At 39.1% G+C, this 21,500-nt stretch overlaps 1 protein-coding gene across 3 annotated transcripts in view; it reads right to left on the bottom strand.

Annotated features, from left to right (window-relative positions):
- Nucleotides 1-21,500, bottom strand: part of FSTL4 (follistatin like 4) — a 615,437-nt gene that overhangs the window by 577,510 nt on the left and 16,427 nt on the right. For all 3 annotated transcript variants that reach the window (XM_042455922.1, XM_042455924.1, XM_042455923.1), the window contains exon 2: nucleotides 12,611-12,746. In XM_042455922.1, the coding sequence (XP_042311856.1) occupies nucleotides 12,611-12,736 (126 nt within the window). In that variant the 5' untranslated portion in view covers nucleotides 12,737-12,746. The remainder of the gene's footprint in view (nucleotides 1-12,610; nucleotides 12,747-21,500) is intronic.

Here is a 21,500-nt window from a genome sequence, read left to right as displayed (position 1 = left end):
CCATTTTTTCCGGGTTCTTTTTGGTCCGGAGGGACGCTGTGCAGTTTGGGAAACTGAGTGCCTCCAGCCCGTCCCCTTCGGGCAGTCTGGAGAGCTCCTTAGTTAGTAATGCAATAAGAACTGCAAAGGTGTTCAGTGTAGCACACCACAAATAATACTATAATATACAATAAAATCAGTCCAAAATACATTCAACAGGGGAAAAGCTACTGAAGAAAATATACTGTTCCACCCAAAAGAAAGATTCCAAATACTTTCCTTTCATACTGCTCCATGGCAGAGAGCACCAAAAGGGCTCCAAAATTCCTAATTATACCATAATATACAATAAAAATTAGTCCTTAACATCATCAATAGTTGATGAGAAGTTACTGAAAAGAGTGACTACGCAAACACTTTCCTTTCATACAGACCTATGGGGAAAGGGTTATTCTGAAAGGGCTTTGACTCCTACCAAGCAAGCAAGGTACTCCACCACTCCATTCAGTTAGTTCTAAGATTCATTCCCCCCCCCCACTTTTCCATTCTTTTTTTTTAACCAAATCCTGCTTTTCTTCTGCTCTGCAAAGTTCTCATCCTTCCTGTCTTCCCAAAGAAAGCACACTTTAGTCTGTCTAACAACAGATCCACATGACACATTTTCTCCAACTGTATTACTTTTCCTGAGGTTATATGCCTGTTTTACTTGATCTCCCAGGAAAAGCGGGCTATAAATAAACAGATTATTATTATTATTATTATTATTATTATTATTATTATTATTATTATTATTATTATTAAAACATATTTATGAATATACATAAAAATTGGGATGTAATACTTCACTAATTTCTTTCTCAAAGGAAGCAATGAATAATTTTAGCAATTTTCTTCCCACTGTAAGAAAGTCTAATTTTAAAGCCGGTAAGACAATTCACAATTTTGGACTTATTCTGCACAACATTCGCACATGGGATCTCTGTACAAAAAACAGTATTTTGCCACATGTGGACTTTGAATAGAATAAGTGCTAAACTATGAAGATCATCTTTCAATGATTTTCCTTGTTAGAGTTTTTCAGCTGTTTAAAATTATTTTTAAACACTTTTTGAATTTGTTAGACACCCTAAAGGCACCAGATCATGTTTGATCTTGGAAGCAAAGCAAGGTAAATCCTGTTTAGGATTTGGATGGGGGAATGCCAATTAATACTAGATGCAGTAGGGGAGATTTCAGAAGAAGGAACTAGTAAAACCACATCTGAGTATTTCTTATGAAAACCTAAGAAAACCTTAGAAAATTCATGGGGTTGCTGTAAGTCAACAAGTAGCTCAATGGCACACAAACACACACAAAATATCTATAGAGACAAATAAAGATACAGATAATAATATGTACTCATGTGAATGAATTCTCAGTTACCTAAGGTCTCACTTGTAAACATTGTTTAAAAAACAAAAAAGTTGTTTTGAGAACAGCCAATGGTGCAGTTTGTGCGCCTTATTCATTTTGGAATAGAATAGTTTATCAGAATCTACAGTAATAATAACATAGACATGGACTTTTTTGTCCGATAATCCTATTAATACTCCTCACCCTCTGTCCACTTTCAAAGATACAAAGAAATTAAATACTAAACTAGAAATCCAAAATGCTCTGTGTGATGTTCTGCGTGGGTGGTTTTCAGTTTTCCCACTGGCACAAATCCTATACCTCTCAGAACCTCCCTCCAAAGACAAAGTTCAAAGAAGCACTCCATTAAGTGAACACTGCTTTCTTCTCTTGTTAGAAGCAAAAGTGGGTCAAAACATTCAAGCATGTGTGACCTTGATTAGCATGTACAGAACTTCTTGGATCCCAATGTCAATATTTAATAAATTTATTGATAACATTTCTAGCCAGTCCTTTTGTTGAAACCCCCAAAATGCTTCTTGATGGGGTGAAAGATGACCTATGTGTTTCAGAAGAAGGAAGTGGCAAAGCCACCTCTGAGTATTCCTTATGAAAACCTAAGAAAACCTTAGAAAATTCATGGGGTAGCCACAAGTCAACAAGTGGTTCAAAGGAACACACATACACACAAAATATACAGATAAAGATACAGATATGGATATGAAGAAGGACTGTCTACAGCCAAAGCACTGTGTCTTTCTTTCTGCCAGAAGTACCTACAGAACACCACAGGACAATTCTGACAGGCACTTAGCATTGTTAAGTGCATTGGTTGCTAGAGGAAGAGGTCTGAGGCCCTGTTCAGACCAGCCTGGAAGGCAGGCCTGGGGGCGGAGTCGGGCGTCATGTCCACATGATGCATGGCCTGACTCCACCCTCAGGGTGCCATGATGCTGTGCGCTGCTCCATATAACACATGGCGTCATGGTGCCCCTCCGGCGCTGCATCCATATGACGCAACACTGAAGGAGTGGCGTATAGGCTGTGACAACATGGCTATGGTGCCCTTTCCAGGATGCAAAAAAGAGCTGCTTTTTGCAGCTTCTTTTCGTGCCCTGGAATGGCCAGATCGGGGTGACATCGTGAGGTTGCAGCAGCCCTGATCCGGCTGAAAAGGGGTGGCTGGAGGCTGCCTCTTCAGGGCTGTTTGTACAGCCCCTTACCCTACAGGTAGGCCCTGTTTGTATTTTCACAGTTGAAAATTATTTATATTCAAAAGCAGGAAAAGTGAATGCAACTCTTCAGAGTTTACAAAGATATTCTGCTGACTCTTAGTGAAATCAAATCCCCCCACCCCTGGCATTTTTTTTCTAGTGAACTATTGTCCTTGTTGACCTTGTTGACCGGTAGGAAATAAAACAGATAAGATGTTCTATGGTAAAAATGTTGCTATCCTCTGTATGCTACTTAAACCACCAAAGTATTTATTTTCTAGGGATATGATAGACATTTAAATACTGTATCAAATTACAGAAAAGGTGAAATTCAATCCTATTTTTTAAAAAAAACATTGGCTACTTCATGTTTTGTCTACAAACATATGGACTAGAGTATTTGAAAAACCTTGATTTTCAGCTGATAAAGAAACAGGACTGGTAATATTATTTACATTTCGGGACATATTGCATCTTATAAAAGGTGCTAATGAAGAAAAAAGATCACAGGAGAAGAGAACAGAATTATTTCTAGGTGGGTTAGGAGACTTTGTTTGATGTCATTGGCAGTATTAATATGTCCCTTTATAAACAATGAGATACACTGGTAGCCAAACTCAGACAATATCATCTGCTCCACCATACGGTATCTAATTGAGATAATTGCTCTGCCGCTTTCTGGTATTTCTGAATGTCAAATTCTAAGTCCAGATAGAGCTCACTAAATCTCTCTGTTCATATATTAAAGGTAAAGGTAGTCCCTTGACATGAATGTGTAGTTGTAACCAACTAGGGTGCAGGGGCATCTCTTACTAGGCAAAAGAGCCAGTGTTGTCTAAGGACTGTTCTAGTGGCCAGCATGACTGCACTGAACGCTGTTACCTTCCCACCAAAGTGGTACCTATTTACCTACTTGTATTTGCATGTTTTCAAAGTGCTAGGCTGGCAGAAACTGGTACTGGTGACAGGAATTCACCCTATCATGCAGCACTCTTGCTTCAAACTGCCAAACTTCTGATCTTCTGATCATCAGAATTGGCATCATAACCACTACAATTCATTATAACGTTGGTATTCAAACAGTGAAAAATGTAACAAAATATTACATTTAAAATCTCTAAATATTTCATTTAAAAGAACAAATATTTCTCAATTATCTGAATGGTAATAATTATTTCTTAGGAATCTTTCAGCAACCTTTCAGCAAGTCTGTATCATGCCCTGTGCTCTGACTCAGTATTTTGTGTCACCTGTCATTCAAAATATTTTCTCTGATGGTTACAGGCATATTACTCCAACAAATTCTACAGCAAAGACTCCTACCATATACGGAGAGAGAGAGGGAAATTCCAGAGATGCAAGCTGGGTTCAGAAAAGGCAAAGGCACTAGGGATCATATTCCAAACATACAGTGGATAATGGAGTGCACCATAATTTCCAGAAAAAAAATCACCACATAGTTTATAGAATACAGCAAAGCCTTTGACTTCATAGAATCCTGATGTTATCAAAAGGTTTTTTACACTGAATTTGCTGCCCGAATACAGCCCAGATGCACTCTGGCGGCCATTTTCTTAAGCCGCCAGAGTGCGGCTGGAAGAGAGTATGCACCCAAGTGACAAATTCAGCAGCAAAAACCTTCTGATAAGATCAGGATACAGCCCGAACTGAAATTTAAACTGGGAGAAGTAAGCCAAATTAATAAACCAAGTGATAAGCTTCATTCTCTCACCTTATCTGTTCAACCTGTAGTATGTAGAAAATATACACTGAGCAAGTTTAGATTTAGAGGAAGGAGGAATGAAGATCTGAGGGAGGAAGATCAACAATCGAAGACACAACACCCTATTACTAGCAGGAAACAAGGTCTTGGAATAATTACTAAAAAGTCAAGCAAGAAAGCACAAACGCAGATTTACAGTTGAACTTTAAGAATACAAACAATGAACATAGAGGGTATACACAAATTAAAAATTTTAATGAGGAGGAAATTGGAATAGTTACAGATTTTTCAAACCTGGGATCAGTCATTGATCAGAACAGAGAATACAGTCAAGAAATCAGAAGAAGCCTGGGACAGGGGATAGCAGCTATAAAAGAACCAGACAAGATTCTAGAGTACAAAAATATTTAGTTTTATAAAAATATAAAACTAAACACTAAAGTTAGGTTTGCCCAAGCAATTTAAGCAATTTAATTTTGATTAAATAAACCAATCTCTTTACTAGACTTGAGCAAGCATTCAAGAAGGCCAGTGACCCTCCCAAAATTATTTCCTTGATGAATTTTGATGAATTTAAATCTAAATATACTTCGGTTCATATGAGCTCTAAAATGACAATTTTACTTAGGCTGAAATGTTTAACTTATAAAAGTAATTTTACTTAGTTACAGGCTTGGACATACACCAATGGATGTAAAATATTCAGATAGATCCAGAAAACATGTCTTGTTACTATGTCTACATATTCCTGTGAATATATGGATTTCCCCTGTCAATGAAAAGGGATGGGTCAGGGACAGAGCAGCTACAGGTCAGAGGCATTGTTTTATGCTAAGAATCACCAAAGCCACTTCCTTCCTGGTTTAATCATGGTTTAAAAGCTGAGTGTAGTAATGTTTTTTGTATGTTTGTTTCACTTTCCCCCCCAGAATGAACACTGGAAAAAACCCTGTTTTGCCAGCAGATTTGAAGGAGGGAGATCTTCTACAGCTCCCAAGATAAAAGACCTAATGTTATTTACTTTTCCAACAGTTATCACGATCTAACTTGTATATTTGCTTTAGCTTATTATAACACAGAAGGTACTTAAATCTTAAATTATTCTGAAGATTAACACAGATGGTTGTGCCACATTTTCTAAATCCCTTTCCTCACAGTTACTGAGGCTTAAATCCTTCTCCCAACTACTTTGGAAACAATATGAACTCAGCTTTTAATGTATGAGGATCCGGAGAAGTATACTTATGACAGTAAAACCTATCTACCAGTGAGGGTGGAATAAAAGTCCAGTGGGGTGAAAAACAATTGCTGAAATGGGTGATTTTGAGCAAAGAAATAGCAGAATTGTAAGATGCTGAACTCTTTCCTTATTCATTATTTTTCTATGCCAAAGTAGCCTTACAAGTGGCTTTTCCTCAGCATGCAGTTCCAAACTTGTTCACAAATTGGTAAATACGCATCAGGAACCCTGTATGGCAGGGGTAGGCAACCTGCGGCCCGTGGGCCGGATGCGGCCCGGCGAGGCCTTGGGACCGGCCCCAGCCTGGTCCTGCCGCCGATTGCCGCCAGGGCCTTTGGGGGGCAATTGGCTTATAGAAGCCTCAGAAACATGCATTTATATTAACATTTTTTAAAAAAATCAGCAATTTTTTTCATGTGTCCTCCATTTTTTTTTAAAAAAGTGTCTTCCATTTGAAAATTTTGTCCTACATTTACCCTGGTTTATTTATATATTTAATTTTTTAAAATTATTTAATTATTTATTTTTTGGCTTCGGCCCCCCAGTTGTCTGAGGGACAGCAACCCGGCCCCCGGCTCAAAAAGGTTGCCTACCCCTGCTGTATGGGATAGAGAGCAGCTTGTGGTTGATTGCTATAATAAAGAAGCAAGCAGTGTCCAAGACCCTTTTCTCCCCATACTATTCCCCCCACTCATAATCAGCCCTTCTCAAATTTTATTTATCAAATACAGTTGGCCCTTCTTATACACGGATTTTTTATACATGGATTCAAGCATACACGGTTTGAAAATGTTCCAAAAAAGTATAAATTTACCTTGATGTTTCATTTTTTATTAGGGACACCATTTTGCTAAATCATTATATTTAAAGGGACTTGAGCATACACAGATTTTGTTATACACGGAGGATCTTGGAACCAAACCCCAGCGTATAACAAGGGTCCACTGTATATGGGCTGTACAGATGGGCAGGAAAGGGCGGTGAGATGCCATCCCTTTCTGCCCTGAATTATTGCCACGGCAACCGCACGTCAAGACAATGATCCACTCGAAAAGGGAGCCACAAAACATGGTTCTTTTTTCCGCTGCTACAGAGGTGCCATAATCACCCTGGCATGGCGCTATGATGTCCCTCGTGCTGTTTGGATGCAGTGCATGAGGGATATCATCATGGCGTGCCCCATGTAAATGGAGGCACACAAAGATGGCGCCTGCAGCATGTGGTAGGGCTTGGGATGCAAACGCTCCACCCTACTGAGCCCTAATTTCAGCCCCAACTGGGCTGTTGGAGAAGTGTACTTTTACTCTCAGATGCCTACCTTGTAGAGATAATCCAGACAATATGGGATAACAATACAAGATCTGACCAACATCAGCATGAATTGTTTTTATCTTCTAAATCACTGGAATAATCAACTATATTAAAGTTGCAATAGGGAATAGAAGATGGAAAGGAGGATTATTCCAACAAATCTGTTAAAAGACCGTATCACTTTAGCTGCTCCTTTACCTGGATTCTTTGTAGCTTGTCATTATGAAAACTACTATTTATTTAACCTTTAAGATTTAATAACTGGTTTTCCTTCCCTCCTCCCTTTTTCATTTTTGTGATGCCTCCTACATTGTATGCCTGTAGCTTGGGGTGGTCTTGTTTTTATTGAACATATGTAAGCTGGCATGTAAGTTTTTTTTTCACTAAAAAGTGCCTACAAATGCTTTAAATAAAATTTAACCAAGGAGAAACCTCCTTGCCACTACTATTCAGCCTGATGGTCTTTGTGTTGTTGTTGTTTTCAGATTCCTGTTTGAATTCTGTTACATGCTGTAGAACTCTGCTAGTTTGGAAGAATTTCTCCATACTGCTACTGCTTTCTGCATTTATTAACACTATATTCCTTATAGTTATTTCAGCTAGAACACTGTACACACAAATATATATATACATGTGTACACACACACACACACACACACACATTCTCACAGTTGTTATAATCCTTTTATTCAAGTCTTTTGGACAAATTAAATCAATGCCTCTGCTCTTTTTGCCACTAACAAAATCAGGTGACTGGTACAGGAATTTTATGGATTCACTGAGAGATCAAATGAGTGAGTGATATCAATTATTTTAATACTGGAATATAAAACAAGTCATTTGATCAATGAATTTCATGCAAAGTGGTATTATCTTTTCTGGTTGGAAATCATAGCTTCACAAATCCCAGAATTTAAACTATGGTAATGAGCCATAGACTCACCTGCAATTGCTTCTGCTGCCATTTCTGCTGTTAAGAATGTGTGTGCTGTGTGCCTTCAAGTCATTTCTGACTTATGACAATTCTAAGGCAAACCTATCATTGTTGTTTTTTGTTTTGTTTTTTGCAAGATTTTTTTCAGAATGGGTTTGTCATTGCCTTCCCCTGAGGCTGAGAGTATGAGACTTGCCCAAGGCCACCCAGTGGGTTTCATGGTCAAGCTGGGAATAAAACCCTGGTCTCCAGAACTGTAGTCCAAGACTCAAACCACTACACCATGCGGGCTCTATTCTCTTAAGAATAGACACCCCAAAAATGCTTTTTATTTCAATTGTTAACAAATCTTAACGTTAATAGATAGATGAAGTGTCCTACCAAGTTTATCTCAAATTATTTCAGAAATGTTATGAATTCTATACTCAGAAGTATATCTCCCATGATTCATTGTGTCCAGTATGCTGTCTTTGTGAGACAGCAATAAAACAGAAGAGGCAGAAGACCATCATCTTCCACCTCTCATCTTGTATCTCTGCTGCTGCATTATTCTCTGGGACAGTTGTGATTAAAGATAAGGAAAAGCTTTGCTATATTATTTATGTTGGTTAAAATGTCTTCAGTATATTTTTGACCATTCAATTTGCTTGAAAAGAAATTGATTTTCTGAAAAATATTTCAGAAGAGGAAAACATTCTAAAAGGTGGGCATCCATGTTCATATATGTACCTTACTTATGATATGCCTTAAGGAGACTCTCTCTCATTGTAACTCCTCCCATGGCTTTTTAAAATTTCTTCTTCTTCTTCTTCTTCTTCTTCTTATTATTATTATTATTATTATTATTATCCCAAGTCAGAAAGTGTGGGCAGTCAGCAAGACTATAGAGTGGCAAAGATGGGTATGAAAGGTAGCAGGGAAGGGCACATTCCCTCAACTCCTTTACAACAATAAAATAAACTAAGAAAATATAACCAGAAGCAGTATTAACAGACCATGAAAATGAAACAGAATATTTTTCACAGAGGAAAAAAGGTTTTGGAAAACTGGAGGATGGATTTCCCCCCCTAGAAAATTAGCTTCATCTGTTTTTGGAGATGGACACAAAGGTGCCTCCCCACATACACTATATAGCTTTCAGAGAACGATTAATATTACAGAGATCTGCATTAAATGATGATGTATCACACTTTAGAAATTTAGCATTTGGAAGGCCTATAGAAGGAACTTGATCCTGAAGAATCACAGTACAACTAAACCTAAGCCTAAAATTTTCAGAAGACATTTTTGCTTATTTTTTTTTCTTAATGCTGAAGCAGATGGCACAGAAAAAATGGCTAGATTGTGCTGGGACTATGGTGATCAGTTGGTGCATTCCCAAAGCAGGCCACCACCACAGTCCCGAACAGGCTGTCAGCAGGAGCAGATTATATCCACTCCTGAAAAGTCTGGCTCCTGCTGCCTCAGAGCAATTTCCAGCCACTGGGGGGGGGGGGGATAATTTGAATGCCATGCCCCTAAAGTGGCCAGAACCCACTTTTTTTAGCTCATCTGTTTCAGGCCTTACACTCCAAGAAATAGAAAACCACATGAATTTTCTCCAATTGCCATTTCTTCCAGTGTTTAAATGTTTAATTTTAATTTAAGGTTTCTTTAGAAACATCACATTTTACCAATTTTCATTTCAACCACATGAAACTATATATATGTATATGTAAATGCATTTAAGCTGTGTGTATGATATTATAATTGAAAGGTATAGTTTTTATTTTGCTAGTTGTTTATGTCACAATTATTACCATTACATTCAGTGATATACAGGAATAATTATTAATAAGTAAAATTAGTACAAAAAACATTACTAAGAATTCTGTATGATGTAGTATGGGAAGAGGTCAATGGATGTGTGTGTGACACCATGGGTTACGGCACTGGGTGACTCCAAATCTAGTGATGCCAATTCTTCTAATACTGTGCTTTCAGTAAAGTTGTACCTTTACTCACTTATTCCTCTGCAGAAGCATGTGTGATTAGCAAGTACAAATACATTTCTGAATATTTATTAGTATTTGTAAGCAGTAGTTATAACCTGCTTATATATGGGCTGCTTTTGGAAACTGTTCAGAAACCTCAGCAGGTTCAATATGCAACAGCCAGACTGCTGACCTGAGCTAATTACAGGGAATGTGTAACTCACTTCTTTAAACAGGGCTAGTGGTTTGTTTTCAGTAAATGGTGTGGCCAGGTTACATGCTATATGACAGGAATGAGAAATATTTTAATTGTGCAGACTAGCCTTCAGTGGCTGCTCTCAGGCTGTGGGACTCCCATCCATAGGAGGCTAGGCTAGTCTTCTCTCTGCTTTCATTTTACTAGCAGGGAAAGACCTTTTCATTTAAACAAACACTTGATGGCTCATTAGTTGTGTAGATGTGTGTTTTTATGGGATGAAGGATTGCTGTATGTTTATGTTTCCGGTATCTTTATGGAGGGAAACCTTGGGAGCCATAATGGGATGGGTAGGAAATCAATCAAACAACAATGGAAGGTATAATATAGGGAGCATTGGATGGAGTCTAATATCATACCCTTCAACATTTTACAGATTAAACACATATGGCCAGGCAATAGCAGAGGATGGTAATGATGTCAAAGTTATTAATGAGGAAGGATGTACAGGTGGGAGAGGCTGCAGCAGTTCTCTTTTGTCTGAGCCTACTGGGAAGGGCAAGATTCAGCTTCAGTTCTGTTCTCCTCTCAGCTAATAGAGTACAAACTACTTTTACCCTCTGAATTCAGTTTGCAACAATTGAAAGAAGCAGATGACCAAAGGGGAAAGCAGAAGGAGGACAGAAAAATGGAGACATTTTAAAAACTGCTGAGAAAGTGAGGCAGTAGAGGTTTACTTGGGTCTGTCCCTGCCAGATTCAGACAGTGGGAGAGTGCGAAATTAGGGATTCCTCTGTCTGCAACTATGTAGCCCTTGACTGGAAAGCAGTTGTAAGCCTGTGCCCCAGAACAGACAGGCATAATGAAGCAGCTTCTGGCCACTTTGGAGGCATGATGTTCAAACAATGCCTCAAACTCATTCCAAAGCTGTGTTGCAGCCGCACTTCAGTCTTTTGGACAGGAGAAAAAGGAGCTGAGATAATCCAGCTCATGGTGGCACAGGTTGGGGCCTGTGGCCACATCTCACTTTGGAAGCAGGCCATGCAGTTGGTGCGGTTCCAATCCACTTGTGGCTGGAGCAGACTCAGGCCACCCTTTTGCGCCCATCTGCTTCGGCCCTGAGTTTGTCTTTCTTTGGCCCAAGAGGTTCTAGTGTGGATAATTGCTCGTTCCTTCACCTGATGTCTTCTCTAGGTGGTGCTTTTTGTTCAATCATTCTTTCTGGCTTCTCTTTTTCAATTCTTCCACTGCTCTGCAGAATGGGCTGGCAAAAAACTCCACCTTACAATTTCCTACCACATTTCCATATATACTGCTAGTATTAGAGCATCATTTCATATGGATCAGAAGGAGGCAAACTGCACAAGTAAAGCAACAGCACTGTAGGTAGGATCAGCATTTGCAGTTGCAGACATGTTTTGTTACCTTTCACCAAAGCAGCATTACACATAAAATAGGGACATGGAATGTGAGGAGCATGAGCCAAGGGAAGCTGAACATAGTAAAAATGGAAATTGAATGCATGAACATAGCAGTACTGGGAGTGAGTGAGTTAAAATGGATAGGAATGGGCCAGTTTGAATCAGACAACCACACAGTGTTCTACTCAGGGAATGAAAAGACAAGAAGAAACAGGGTGGCTTTTATACTAAGAAAAGATGTTGAAAAAGCAGTCAGAGGATACAATGCAAAATCAGACCAAATCATTTCAATAAGGCTCCATGGTAAACCTATGTATATCACCATAATTGAAGTACAGTGAGCCCATGCCATATGCAGGCTCGTTATAGGTGGCTTTCAGCTTACACTGATGCCACCGGGGAAATGGGAAATTGGTGCACGTGCACATGGCCGCACTGCAAGCACGAGCCCCATTATAATGTGCTTTTTGCTTTATGTGTGTGTGTGGGGGGGGGTCCACTGTATATACACCAATGTGGATGTGGATCAGGGAATTTTTATTGAAGCCTGAAGTACAGTCTTGGGCAAGGTAACAATTCCCACCTATCCTACCCCACATAAATATTGTATGTAAAAGAGTGAAACTGACATCTAGGTTTTCTCTTACAAGAATGGTTGAATGAAAACATGGTAAGTCTTTTAAAAAACAAAACAAAACTAAGGGGTTAAATAGATCAGCATTAAAAAAATGGCTTCCGGGCATCTTGGGGGAGTGGCATACAGACGACGCATGTCCCGAAGATAGTTGGAAGCCAGCTTGAAGCTGGACAGCCACCCACACAGGGGCCAGCTTCCAGGCACTCCAGTAGTGCAGCATTTTCAGGGCAGAAAAGCCAGCTTTTTGCCAGTGCAAAAAGAAGTGCTACTTCTTTTTCACCCGACAAAAAGGTGGGCTGACAAATCAGGCTTTTTCAGGGATGGATTGAAGCCACCCCTTTGTGGTGGTCCTTTTCACCCCTAAATAGGAGCCTTGGAATTCATTCCTTTAAATAATTCCGCCACAATTTCCTCTAACACCACTCCACTCTCATGTTTTTCATATAGACTGAAAGAAATCCCCAATCCTAATAATCAGCAATAACAACAACAATAGTCAATTGAATGTATGCATTTGAAAAAGAATATACAATAGCATTGGGAATAATAGAAATTGTTTTGATAAAGCAAAAGAAAGGTTCACATCTTACCTCTTGTGTTAGCCTCCCAGCATCTGAATAAAGTTGCCTGCTCCTGTTTGATTCCATCCATCCCCAAGCAGTCAACAAGAAAACTTCAAGTAATAGAAGGAATAGCCAAAAGCTTCTTGATTGCATTGTTTTAAATCTGAGGGATATAAGCAGATTTCAATCAGAGTCTATGAAAAGTATACTGACTCAAACACTGTGTTGAAGTTGCATGCACTGTGGATTAGCTTTACATATTTAATGCTGCCCCAGAAATTGTTCAGCTAGGTATCTATAGAAATAGGTTGCACTGTGTCAAAGCAAAAAAGATTTGTTTTGGTGACTTCTATAACGTTTATCACATCCTTTACAATGATGACATGCCTGCATCTGAAAAAGTTGATACAGTACATGCCACCAGGGAGTAATTTCCATAGCCAACCTCACAGTTAGAGCTGACTGAACAGAAAAATCCACATTTTGTGACAACTAATTGTGAAATTGTCCCCATCTCTTAAATATCCAAATAGTTTTTGAACACATAATCCAATGGGCAGAAAAAGAATTTGTCTGGGCAGTCAGATAACCACATTGCTGGTTGGTTGTCTGTAATATTCCCTAGATATACTGGAATGATTACAAATTCACTATACTATGAACAAATTTAAGATTGTTTCAATCATATCATGTATATTTTGCCTATAGAACAATAACAGCCAGAGGAGCTGTGCAATAAGTAGAATTTCACACCCACCCTGTTCCTCTCTTTTATGTTTCACCAGAAGACATTTTAAACCTCTGGTCATTGTTTAGAACAAACCATAGTTTACTGTTTCTATAAATACAACAAACTGTGATTTTGTAGCCATAGTCATCTAAGATAAAATCTGAAACACTGTTTGAATCTTGATTGTTTGAACTAACCATAGTTAAATATAACTTCTGTTTTTTATATTTTGATTGAACAGAAAAACACAGTTTGTTCAAAATCATGACTGAAAGCTCATATGCAAAGGACGAGGAAACTACACTCATCCCTCCATATTTGAGGTTTTGATATTTGCGGGTTTTATTATTCATGGGTTTGATTAATATGTTCTCTCTATGAATATCTAGGTCCTCTAATGCAACTCTGTGGTCAACTTTAACTAAAAGTTGCACTAAAAGACCTAGAGATTCCTAGAGAGAATTCTCTACTAGGACCTGAGAGTCATTTTGGAAATGGAGGCTGCTTCACATTTTAAATTGAATATGTTGATGTGGTTCCTGAGGAAAACACAAAGTTTAAATGACAGAGGTATACCCTATCACACTCATGTTCATGTGCTGGAAACCAGAGTCCCCACAAACATGGACTGGATGTTTAAGAAGTTATTCCTGTACATATTTGATATAGGAGTCCTGATTACTGTATGAACAGTTCAGTTCTTTTGACACTAATAATTCCTTTGGTAGTTTATGCTTCTTGGGGCAGAAAATACTATTTTCAAATGTGATTACTTTCAGAACAAAAATGAATATAATAGGGCAGCAGTACTTTGCCAGGAAATAGATCAGATCTACTGTAAATACTCATGCATAAGTCTAGAAATGTTAAATCCAAAATTTGATTAAAAAAACATTAACCAGGTTATCCACAGGTCCTCAACTCTTATAAAATATAGGAACCATCCCCTGGTGACAGGTGAGAGCGCAATCTGTCCTGGAAGCACTGACATCCCTGCCCCCCCTTACTCTCTCATCCATTCAGTCTTTAGGGTGAGCACAAACAGTTATGCATGCTGGGGTTCTGTAAGTTCTTTGGCACTGTTTTCCTTTGCTTCATCCTTTAGATCCTCTGTTATATTTCCCTAGTTTTTATTCTTGACATATTCATGGGTCATATCAAAATCCGTAATTTTGGCTCCAAAACCTGCCCCTGATTTATACATGAGTTTGACTTATTGCAGAGTATATATGGTAAATAATGTTAACAGAAACATGCTAGAGGTGGCCAGAAGAGCTGCTCCATCCATAAAATGAACTTTTCAAGATTTTGAAGACTGGCTGTTGGACCAGCTGTACTACTGTGAACAGCAGCATCCAAGGCCTAAGAAGCTGGACATTTTCCTTTCATCGTCCCCCAGAGTTCTCACAAGACTCTAGTGGATTGTGCCTTAGGTTTATATATTTATTTTCACTTATGGTCAGCTATCTGGATAGGATATAAATATATGTAATATATTCCAAATATAAATATTCCAAATTAATCATTTAATAAATAGTACCTGATGTGGAAGCCAGGCATGCATTACTATAAATATAATCTTAGTGCAACAACCTAGATTCAACCACTACCTAGATTCAACCACTATTACAATGAGGGATGAGCTCAAGACACAGTTTTGCAGTATTTGCATATGTATATTTTCATAAGAAAGAACAGCAGTTTTGTTTGGCGGGAGTGAAGAGTGGTGTGCCTATCTGTACTGCCAATTTGATGGACAGATATTCATTCTGTTTCATAAACCAGATTTTCTTTTCTAGTGTCATTTTCAAGGGTTAATCATTTGAGTGATGAGAACAATTTTTTGCTTTGTTCCATTACAGCCACTCAAAAAGATGAGATTTCTGTTATTTCTTTTCACCAAGCTTACGAGATACTTTCTAGGATGTGTAGTAACTGTTAGAACAATTCAACTAATCTGTTTTTGGCCCATCAAGCTGGAAGACCTGAGTGCTAAAGCCCAGGTCTTCTCTCTACATATGTGTAATATGAAGGAACAGCAGCTTGAAGAGTGAGGAAACTGAGTCTAATCCAGTTTTAAGTGTTTTTACTGGTTTTAACTTGTTTCAAACTGTCATACAATTTAATGTTTTTAGACCGTATTTTATTTTTTACTGTTTTTATGCTTTTGTTTGAATAGATTTTATCGTAAGCCACTTAATATTCCTGGACATCAGGTATGGGCTATAAATATAAATGATAAGAATTTATTATTAATAGACCACAATGGCGGGTTATAGACCGCCATTAAAGTACGCACAGAGCACGTACTAGGGTTAGGGAGGTGCGGTGTTTCCACACCTCCCTAACCCTAATATGCGCTCTGCGCGTAAAAAATGACGGCGGCCGTTCCAGACGACCGCCGTCATGAGGACGTCACGGCCGTGCTGCCTCTACACGTGACGTCCTCGCTCCGCGCCAGGGCGCCTAGGGTACCCTTTGCGTGAACCAGGAAGGAGCTCCTTCCTGGTTTGAGGTGCCGCTTTGCTTCGCTGGGCGCAGCCTTCAGACGGCTGCACCCAGCGAAGCAAGGGAGAAAGGGGCCAAGCGGCCCCTTTCTCCCCCTCCCCACCGCCGTGGGGTGTCCTTGGGGCTTGAAGCCCCAAGGACACCCCTTTTCAGACTGCAGGGAAGCAGCATTTTGCCGCTTCCCCGCAGCCTGAAAAGCAGCAGATCGGGGCCTCAGCGGCTGCCGTTCTGGCCACTGAGGCCCCGATACACCGGGGAAAGGGGCGGGTACAGCCCGCCCCAAATAGGCAGTCTGTAACCCGCCAATGTTAAGTAACTAGAAACTAAATTATGTGATAAGTAAATTAATACTTATGTGCAGTGTACAGTGGATCCTCCATGTACACTGGGGTTAGGGGCACAGGATCCCTGTGAATGTTGAAAAAACCACAAAATAAAAAAATCCACTATTTTTGTTACCTGAGAGAACAACTCTATAGGAGTCTCTAGGTCATCCAAAGCAATTCTATGGTCAAGATCTGCCAGAAGTTGACCATGAAATTGTGCTGGAGAACTTTCTGGTGCCTAGAGAAGAGTCATCTCTAGGAATCTCTAGGTCCTCAAGTGTGACATTTGGCAGAGGTTGACAGAAGAGTCATGCTAGAGGACCTAGAGATTTCTAGAAGGAACGTATTAATCAAATCTGTGAATAATCAAATCCACAAAAGTCAATGCCACAAATGTGGAGGGCCAACTGTACTAAGCACCAGAACAAGATCACAAAAACATCATCTAGTGACACCTACTAGGCAGAGCACCTCATGTGTGAAAAGGCATTTCATTTATTTGTAGAATAGCCCACAGGCATTTCCAAGACCATATCAGAAACTAATAGAAGAGTTTTTATCTTTCCAAACAAGAAATTGTATCTGGAAGATTTGGACAGTACTGACATTATACATGTTTAAATCAGTGGAGCTTATTCTGAAGCAAGGATGCATAGACTGGCAGTCATGTATCACATAAATGTTAGGTATCCAAGGATTCACATGGATACTTTTTTTGTCTTGAAAGTCGGTATGGGATGTGAAGATTTCATGCATCATCTTATATTGTTAGATATTTACATCATAGTATTTTTTTTGGGGGGGGGGGAGAACTGTCCTTGCACCTCTCAACTGTTTTTCCTTGCATAGCATATCTGTTAGCTTTCAGAGAAAGGGCAGCTACAGCCACACTACTGAAACAATTCAGTTTGACATCGCTTTAACTGCTGTTACATTTCTCAGCCTGTAGAAATAGCTTGGAGCCACAGGAGGTAAAGCCGTGTTAAACCAGATTATTTTACCAGTGTGGATGCAGCCCAGGTCTCATTCCAAGTTCCTTGCTTATTGGTTTTTTGTTTGTTTTGTCTGTATCTACCCAAATTAATTCAGATTTCCTTTTCAGAATATTCTACCCATTTATAACAGATTTATTTTTATCCCTCCAACTCATATTGTTGTTGTTGTTTTCATTCTCTTATAGCCATCAGGAACTACATTTCATAGTAATTTTGAACACAGCTCAGTAAAAAGTAGTTTTTCAAAATTCCAATTACATGCCGACAAAAAGAAGGTGATTGAATTATAAATAATACTCAAATAAAGCAGAATATTTGTATAAATAAGCTTTCAGTACAATTACATTATCAAGTGGGGGGGAAGTGCAACAGATCACCCTGAAGGAGCAGCGGGATGCCACCCCTTCCCTAGTTGGGTTGGGGCCACAGCAACCTCACGCCATGCCCTGATCAGGCCTTTTGAGGGTGCAAAAAGGAGCTGCAGGAACCGTAGGGACATCGCGCACTGTGTGGAGCAGTGCATGGCATAATGGCGCCCTGGGGATGGAGTAGGGCATGTGTCATCTGGATGCATCACCCCAACTTGGCTCCCAGGCCAGCCTTTCAGTTTGGTCTATACAGGGTCTGGGCTACTCTTGTGCTGAAGTATTATTTGTTAGACTTTATATCTGATACCATCACAGCAAAAAGAACAATTTTATTTTGCTATGGGAGATTGCTCAGTGTTCACAGCTGTTGAGTACCATAACTATCAAACCTGATTAGTAGGCAACAGTAAAGAAAACCAGTATTACAAAAGTTTAGCTGAGTTTTGATAATTGTCTTTATTTATGCACATCAAATGCCAAGTAGCTGTCCCCATTACCTTTCTCTCTATCTTTGTCTAGAGACATACAAATAGATATACACAGAATTACAGCCAAAAGAATACACATCAGTGACAGATATATGGTGCAAGCCTAGTTATATCTACACAGAGGTAACTCACACTGACTTTAGTAGGACTAACTCTCCAGTAAGCATGTGCAACATTACAGCTACAATTTCATAATAATTTGATTTTTTTTCAATCAATTTAAATTATTATGGTGAAATAAATACTTTCACTGAATTTGGACCTAGGTGCCCAAAATATTATATGGTCATGGTACATGCATTTTTGAACTCGCATAAGTTTCAGGAGAACATTCTAAACTTAGGTTGGATGGGATCTGTGTTTACTGTGTTTTACTGTATTTGATTTTATTATGCTGTTCACCGCCCTGATCATTGAAAGGGCGGTATACAAATAAAATTTTTATTTATTATTATTATTATTATCTTTTTTGTCATACTGCGAACAGACATAAACATGATTCCAGTATCTCAGCCTAAGCTAGAGATATCAAGATGAAATTAGGAAGTAGTAGCGGACTGCTCATGTGAAGATAGTTATTTACAGGTTATATTATTTACAATAGATGGAACTGAACAAACAGGGTTTCTCTTAGTATGCACAGTAGCTCTCAGCAACTCTCACTAACTCCAGCCAACTCTACACACCAGCACAATGATAACCCACACTAAGATAACCCACAAATAGTTTACATTAGACACAGCTATATATGCCCTTGGCTGATGCAACTCTTCCAGTCCATGGCATAATATATTACCTCATAGTGCTGAGTCATACATTTCACAGATTCAGTATACATCTTGGTATCTGGCCACCTCAAGGACATTTATCTACATGTCCTGGTCTTGTCACAGACACCACACACATTATGACCATACAGTTCACTAGATCTTAATTTTACATTGTCAAAGGCTGACATTTTTAATATTTATTTTTATTTGCTCTCTGTGTGCCTAGTGTGGGTGCTGGTTTTATGATAAGTTTATTGGTCTGCCCCAAACAAGTCACTGTTAATCTCAAGGACCTTTTTTTTTAGTCCATCAAAGGCACCGTTTTTGCTGTTTAGGTTGCCTAACTGCAACATGTAACTTTTTTGTGTGGAGAGACTACAAAGCCCATAATGATTTTAGCCTGGGAAGGGTGGGATTCCAGCACATATGGTAATTTTCAGGCTAGAAATGTCTGTCCTCAATCATGAGATCTTATCTCGCAGTTTCTTCACGTAGGTTTGGCTTGAGACACACAGGCATAAAACGCCAGCTTCTTGCAGCTTGGGTGCCACATCTGTGTTGCTCCCAGGCCACCAAAAGAAGAGATCTTTTCCACTCCTTGCCACGGTCCATTTGGGACTGCGGCATGTGGTTACCACAATCATGTGGCACTCAGGGTGAGAATGGCTTCTGGCTGCTACTTCCTGCCCATCTTTTCTGCCCCTTTGTCATTCACCTGCATCACTTTTCTTTCCACCTGCACCTACACTTCGCACACTTTTCAAATATTTTATTTCTTAAAGGTTAATAAGGAATGGTGTCTTTTAGCTGGAGGACACTGATTCACTGTGAGTGCAGCACTAAGTAGCTAACTACAATGATCAGTCAGTGAATCGAAGTCCAGAGTTCTTCAGCAGAAATATTTTGAGAATGTCTGAGCACAGGGAGAACATTTTTCTGCACAATCGAATTACTTTATCCTTTCTGCCTCCCACTTCCAATAAAAAAACATGGTCTACAAAGGTCAATAATAGAGCTCATATTTTGCATGCAGAAGTCAGGAAACCCAATTTCAATTAATGGTATGTTCAGTTTGAATGGTGCAGTATTTAATAAGCCCACTCTTCTCTGGACTCTGATGCTTAGTTCTACAACTGAAAGTGGACAAAAAGGAGAAGGAAAATAAGCATAATGGGAAGGGTAGTGGGTGAGAGACAGAGGGCCAAAACACACTGCAGAAATAATCCAGTTTGAGCCAGGGCAGTTAAAGTAGTCTCAAACTGGATTATTTCTGTAGTGTGTCTTGGACCACAGAGAGGGACACATGAGGGGAGATGGGGGGGGGGGGAGAGATGTGGTGGAGTGAATACAATTATCCAAGTGCAGAGCACTATGTGTGAGCAACAATGAAATTACAAAGGGGTTTTCTGCAGATAATATATTTTATATTACTGCATATAGTACTGTATATTATATTTCTGTATCATTGTATAATAATGTAAATAGAAACTAGGTCATGATCCACTCAATAGAGGAAATGTTACTCCAGAGAAACGCAATGCATCTCCCCCCACACACAAGTATACAAACACTTTCCTTCCATACACAACCATGAAGGCCTAAATATTCTGAAATGCCACTGTTCCTTAATGACCTTGATGTGCTGTTAAGCAAATAAATCCCTCACTTCAGCCCCCCTTCTGTTCCAAGACTGTGCTTTATCCCTTCTTTTCCATTGTTCTCTTTTTTCTTCTTTGCAAAACTCAACTTTTCTTCTATACTGACCTGCATGCCAGAAAGTTCCCTTCATTCTACTTCCTCCTCCCCTTTGTCTTCTCAAGGAAAGCAGACATATTAGAATTTTACCACATGAGGCTAAAGGGCAGAATTTTAACAGGATAAAAGTGTATCTGGCTGGTACTTATAAAACGTTGTGCCTGCCCTGCTGCCACCCCGCATTCCATTTGTTACTGTAGTGCACCATTTCATTGACGGGCAAACCCCATCAATATCTCTGAATGTTGCTAGTTTTTATTTTTATCTTTGCATACTTGCAGCAAAACAATAAAATAAAAATAATTTTAATTGTTTTTACCATAATTAACAAACACAGCAAAATTACAAATAAATCAACAGGCACAGAGTTAGCTTGCTTTGGAATAGCGAGGGGGAGAGAGGAGGAGAATCAGGCCCCATCCTACTACATGAATGCTGTAATGCCGGAACTGCAGCAAAGAGACTTAACACACCTGGGAGGTTTTTAAAGAAGTGCAATTGTGCAAAAGAAGAGATACATGATAAGAAATGTTTTCAAAGCATCTCCTGTTCCTGTTTCCTTTCATAATGCAATTGCCATGAGACACAAGGCTGGTGTGATCACATCTTTAGTCTGCTTAACAACAGAGTAACGTAACACATCCCCTCTAATTCTTCCCTTCGGACAGTAGGCCTTTCTTTTTTATAAATGAATTTGAATTGACCTAAAATAACCTAATTTGCTAAAACATATTTTTAACCTCACCATCAATTGGGGGCAGGACTATTGAATTAAGCATAATCATTAGATAATCCTAATTATTTAACAATTCTACAAATTGGCTAACTAGTTATTTTCAAACTCTGGTAATGTGTCTACTTAGAAAGAAGTCCCACTGCTCTTGATGTATTTTCACGCTCAGTTCTTACTGATTAGGTTGGATCCAAGCCATCATTGATTAGCCAAACATGCATGCTTAGAAATAATAATAATAATA

Source organism: Sceloporus undulatus, chromosome 2, assembly GCF_019175285.1.
Source record: "Sceloporus undulatus isolate JIND9_A2432 ecotype Alabama chromosome 2, SceUnd_v1.1, whole genome shotgun sequence".
In the NCBI taxonomy this organism is placed as follows: Eukaryota; Metazoa; Chordata; class Lepidosauria; order Squamata; family Phrynosomatidae; genus Sceloporus; species Sceloporus undulatus.
The sequence above is the reverse complement of the archived record's forward strand: the minus strand, read 5'-3'. Positions and strand labels throughout refer to the sequence as shown.